Here is a 6000-nt window from a genome sequence, read left to right as displayed (position 1 = left end):
CTTATTAGTCCAAAATTTCAGTACATTACATTGGCTGCTAAAACTACGTACTATTTTTAGTTATTACACAAATCTTTCTGTTGTGTATCTACATGCAACATGGTTAAAAATATTTATCAACAGTTTTTTCTATTAAGTACATAACACAGCGTCTAACAATATAGGTAATATAGTAATAATCTTTTTTAACATAATATTGTTGTACAATTGCACCATAATAAAAATCAGGCGCGAATTATACTGAAGCATAAAATTCCTGCGAACATATGATTTAAGAATTTACTCAATATGAAAGTTATAAATTTTCTTTAATATAATATAATGTCATTAATCATTATTTTTTTCGAATAATTTCAAAACGTTTTTCATTCATTGTTTATATTTCATTAATTAAATTTTATCAGCAATGCGTGCCGATTTCACAGGGGTTTCGATAAACCCGTGAAAATCCATTTCAAAAAGGATTAAGCGATTTTTTACATACTTATATCTTTCACTACAAATGGAACATACTCGTATCATCATATAAATATCGTGATAAGTGAGAACTGTATATATATACTTTAACCCATCGAGAAATTTCACCAACTACTTATTTTAAAATTGTTTATTCTTAACCTCCTTAAAAGTTAAGCGTTTTCATATATTTAAATATCCTTTATAAGGTCAAGAGTAATTTAAACAATGTCTTTTAAAACATGTTAGAATATATTTCGTAAATGCAAAGGTAAGTGTTGTCGAGGAGGTAGGGCGCGAGTGAGGTCTCTTTCGCTCATAGATGGCGCTCGTGGTTTCCTTCGCGGCACAATAGCGCTACCCTCTACCGCCAATCCGTTACGTGGCCTGAAAAATACAAAACGAATGATTATATATGATTTTATACATATATGTATATAACAATAAAATAGGTAAGTCAAGGTAGAGGACAGTCAATAATGTTATAACTCCTATTACTTTAAAATAGCAAAATCATTTTTCAAGGTTATTTTGTAAAACTTACATAGGCGTCTTTATAAAATTAGGTATTTAACATAACAATTTGTTCTCTTAGTTTTAGAACTTTAATTTTTATATAATTATATGGTGTTTGGTTTCTTCATAATTACAAGCAGTACAAGAATCGCAGCAAAAATTTTTCATCTATACAAATATACTTTGATTAATGCTGTATTATGTGTCTGAATACCTTTTAATGAAACTAGCTTAAGTAGCAATATAAATGAATAAATAAGCAATATCAACGACATTACCTTATTGGCGTAGGTTCGTCCTCTGGTAGCCAGCAATGTAGGGAGTACCCCTGCCGCGTCTGTAACGACCGCCTTCTCAATGTAAATAACAAAATAGTACTTACTAATGTATGACAATAACGAACAGAAAAACATGTAAATAAAAATAAAAATTTATCATGTCAAGAAAATGTTGTCAAAATTAAAACCTAGAATACTATTAATACATACATACTAAAAATAACACTGAATTTAACTGAAAGGGCGAACTTATGAATCGTTCTAATAAAATTTTAACAAGCTTAACTACGATTTAGTAAAGCAGGTATAACAATTTGATCAATTATTTTATGCATACTTACGTACGTAAAATTTCATTAATTTAATCAGCTTACATGTGTTGTACAAAGTGCTATATAAGACTAACAATAAATGCTAAAAATTGTGATAACTGATGAAGTGACGATCGCCATTAGACTTCCAGTCAAATGGCATGGAGTCATGACATGGAAAACGAGGGCCCAGTTATTAATAAAACATGCGTGATGCAACAGTTTTTCCGGCATCTTTTAGGCAGGCCTACCTTGACAGAGCTTCTAGTTTTACTGCGTGATGCACGGTACGTGTGGAGGTCAGGCAAAAGTTCGGACGACTTCTTAACACTCTTCGACGCTACGATGGAAGAGTCTGAAACGAAAACATCAAGTCGAAAATTAAAAGTCAAACCCTTGAACCCTCAGATTATTAAACAAGTTTATAAATCAAAGCCTTGAACCATTAAATTTATACATTTTATAAAATTAGTGTCGATGTAAATTTTTATTATATCTCCGATTATGTGTTAAGAATTAAAAACAAATGAAAAATACTTTGGATACAGCCTTATGATATTATGATATTATAGGCAAAATTTCACAACCACAAAAATGTAGTTAATTTTATTTACTGCCATCTATTATCGAATATTAGTATTATGTGGCGAATGTTGCTACGTTTCGATATAATTCATCCAATCGGTAAGAGATGGCGCTATTACGCTATATTAGTAAATTCGAATTTTTTATTATATTTTATGTTTAACAATGTAAAATCTTATAGATGTACCAATTTTTACATCAATCTTAAATCCTAAACACTCGAGAATGTAATTGAGAACCGTTTAGCATATGTATTATACATATACTTTACACACTGATACCCAAAAAATGTTGTTTAATTTAATAGATTTACATAACAATATTAACTATTTTTTCGGTATTTTTGAATTCCTCACATATACCTGAAGCCTCCTTTTTCACGGTTAGCGTGAGTTTGCCTGTTTCATCGTGCGTACGACGCGAGTGCCCGCCTTGCGTACATTGCGCGCCGCAATCGACCTGCATGTTATAACAATTTTATGACATTATAATTACTTAAACAACGTTTCCTCTACGCACTTCAATATACAGATTTGCCTGTCGCACCCTAATATACGTCGATATTTCTATATGTGATGAAATCTATTCTACGTTCTTTTATATCTATATTCTACATATTTTTATTTGATTTAATTAATAATTTAATTGTCGCTTAATAATAACAACTAATACGACAATAACGACAACTAGAGTCGCCCTGTGGTCGAAATTTGACCATAATTAATTTAAATTATAAGTTTGAACAGTTGTCAAAGACTGTGTACTTCTATAATAATAAACAAAAGTGTATCGGTATACCCGTATGTGTGTCAAATACATGGTTGTGTGTGTAATGTTTTTATTTATTTATTGATTTAATGTTTTTTATGCCTGATTTAAAAAACAATACTTACTAGTATTCTGCACTCCTTCTCTATATAAGCTATGTGTGCGAAATTTCATACTTCTCCGTCCGCGCAATTTTCGTTAAATGGGGTAGAAAGTTTTTGATTCACGTATTATATTAATAGGAGCTAGGGGACCCGGTAGACTTTGTCTGGACCGGAAAACAGCTACCAAATTTGATTGCTTACATACCGATAGCAGCGCCACCTACCGGGTCCAATTGAGATAAAAACTACCTTACCTCCCATATTGAACCAAATTACAGATGCTTACAAAATTTTATAAAAATTTTATAAAAATTGTTTAAGTAGTTTCGGAGTTACATACTGATAGCAGCGCCACCTACCAGGTTTAGATTAAAACTACCCTCTCTCCCAAGTTGGACCAATTTACAGATGCTTACAAAATTTTATAAAAATTGGTTCATTAGTTTTAGAGTTTATCTGGAACATACATCGTGACACGAAATTTTATAATTATTATTATATTAGGTCAAGGTCAAAGGTTAGGTAAAATATACATAAAGATTATTATTATTATATTAGTTATTTAGGTCTTTACCTATGAAATTGCAAAAAAAAAATTTGCTAAGAACTCGGATTTCAAATTATTTTTATTTTAAAAATATATTTTTTTATAATTAGTAATTTGTTTAATGGTTAGCGTTCTGTTTACATCCCATTTTGTAAGTTTTTCGTCATCATGGATATGATAAAAATTCGAGTGATTATGGAGTATGAGTTCCGTCGTGGTAGCAAAGCGGCAGAAGCGGCACGCAACATCAACGACGTTTACGGTGCGAACACTACTAACGATCGTATCACCCGTTATTGGTTTGCTCGCTTTCGTTCTGGAAATTTTGACCTTAGAAATGAACCACGTGGTCGGCCGAAAATTTCGGTCGACAATGGCGAATTAAAGGCGATTGTGGAGGCTGATGATTGCTCAAACTACAGCTGAATTAGCAGCAGCTTTGGAAATTAGCACTAAAACAATATTGGTCCATTTGCGTCAAATTGGCGAGGTAATGTAGCTCGACAAATGGGTGCCTCACGAATTGAATGAACGCCAGCGCGAAATACGCGTCGAGACGTGCCTTGCACTGCTCAACAGACACACAAACGGAGGCATATTGAATCGCATTGTTACTTTTGATGAAAAATAGGTTCTATTCGACAATCGCATGCGCTCAGCTAGTTGGTTAGATCCTGGTACAGTACCTAAACAATGCTCTAAACGTAAAATGACCCCTAAGAAAGTGATGGTAACTGTTTGGTGGTCTAGTGCCGGTGTAATTCATCACAGCTTCTTACCTAACGGCATGAGCATTATATTGTAAATGTGTACTGTGAAGAACTAAACAATAATGGGGAAGCTCGCACGTCTTCAACCAGCTTTGGTCAATCGCCCGGCTCCGCTGCTCCTGTACGACAACGCGCTACCTCATACTGCACAGCAGACGGTCTCCAAGTTAGAAGAGCTGGAGTTGGAAGTTCTCCGTCATCCACCGTACTCATCAGATCTTGCCCCTACACAATTCCACTTTTTTTCAGAATTTGGATAACTTTTTGGCGGGGAAATAATTCAATACCCGAGAGGCAGCACAATATGTCTTTGAAGCTTTTGTTGCCTCCCGTCCAGCAGAATTTTTCAAGAAAGGCATCAATAAGTTACCACTACGTTGCCAAAAATGCATTGATTCCATGGGTAATTACTTTGAATAATAAAAATAAAAAATATAGAAAAAAGTGTGTTAACTTATTTCATCAAAAACGGCAATTTCATAGGTAAAGACCTATTATTATTTCAAATAAATATAATTGTAGATATACCATTTCTCTGAATTTGTTATTATTATTATAATTTTTTACTTATTAGTGAAAGTTATTATTAGTAAAATTATAACGTTATCATCGATGTCATGTCAATCTCTAAATAACAACGCTTTCAAGCAGTTTTGTGTTCCCGTAGTAAGTAAGGTGGTCAGAGCTGGGGAAATTCGGCAACACGTTTGCGATGCTTCTGATGTCGCAGGCTCAGCCTAGGCTACGGTAATCGCTTGGTGAGCCGTATGCTTCTTTATCCGATCTACTTGTACAAAAAAAAACGGATCTTACGGCGCGGGGGCAGGCGGGCGGAAGGGGCGGGGGTCGAGAGATTTGTTCAGATGAGACGGACCCACGTCGCCGCGGGTCTGGAAAGCGCAGGCGCATCTCAACGTCATTGGGCAGCGCGGCCGGGCACGAACCTGCGACCGTCACCGCCCACTCGCCTACGGGAATACTTACGAACTTTTGGCGTAATATTTTATTTATTAATAAATAAAATTCTAAAATAAAAGTAGCCAAGTTACTCCTTATCACATTAGCTATCTGCCAATGGAAGTCCCGTCAAAATCGGTCCAGCCGTTTCAGAAATTAACCAGAACGGACAGACAGACAGACAAAAATTGTGAAAAATGTTATTTTGGTATATGTGTACCGTGTATACATCCATAGGCATTTAGTAAAAAGCGGTTATTTTTATATTACAAACAGACATTTCAATTTTATTTATTTGTATAGATTACTATTTTTGACAGACTTTAAATAACTATGGGGTTTTTGATTCGACTGTATTTTTTAGGTTTTAAACAAAGCTTTTTACTGGGTCGATTTTGATGATTCTTTATTTTTAATCGAAAGAGGGTGCTTGGTATTTGGTCCCATATAAATTTAATCGAGATCGGACAAGTACTTTTTGAGTTATCCCTAATAATATTAATATTTGTGTATTTAAGTATCTGTTTCACCGCCTACTCAATAGGTACTACTCACTACGTACTACTCAGTAAGTAGGGTAGACTGGGTACGGTTGTGCCAGGGTACGGTAGTGACAGTCGTTATAACCGCGAAACTATACGGAATACGGGGAAGAGTGTAAGACAAAAAAGAAGCGCGATGCATCTCTACACATGTTGCCCAGTATTG

General features: G+C 34.4%; 1 protein-coding gene across 1 annotated transcript in view; it reads right to left on the bottom strand.

Moving 5' to 3' along the window:
* Positions 1-689: 689 nt before the first annotated feature.
* Positions 690-6000, bottom strand: part of LOC123664226 — a 49937-nt gene continuing 44626 nt past the window's right edge. Inside the window, exons 7-11 of the mRNA XM_045598820.1 lie at positions 5149-5303; positions 2509-2605; positions 1813-1916; positions 1251-1309; positions 690-843 (exon numbers count right to left, since the gene is read on the bottom strand). Of these exons, the coding sequence (XP_045454776.1) occupies positions 702-843; positions 1251-1309; positions 1813-1916; positions 2509-2605; positions 5149-5303 (557 nt within the window). The 3' untranslated portion in view covers positions 690-701. The remainder of the gene's footprint in view (positions 844-1250; positions 1310-1812; positions 1917-2508; positions 2606-5148; positions 5304-6000) is intronic.

This window comes from Melitaea cinxia, chromosome 21, assembly GCF_905220565.1.
Source record: "Melitaea cinxia chromosome 21, ilMelCinx1.1, whole genome shotgun sequence".
Taxonomy (NCBI): Eukaryota; Metazoa; Arthropoda; class Insecta; order Lepidoptera; family Nymphalidae; genus Melitaea; species Melitaea cinxia.
Note: the sequence above shows the minus strand (reverse complement) of the source record. Positions and strands in the feature narration are given on the sequence as shown.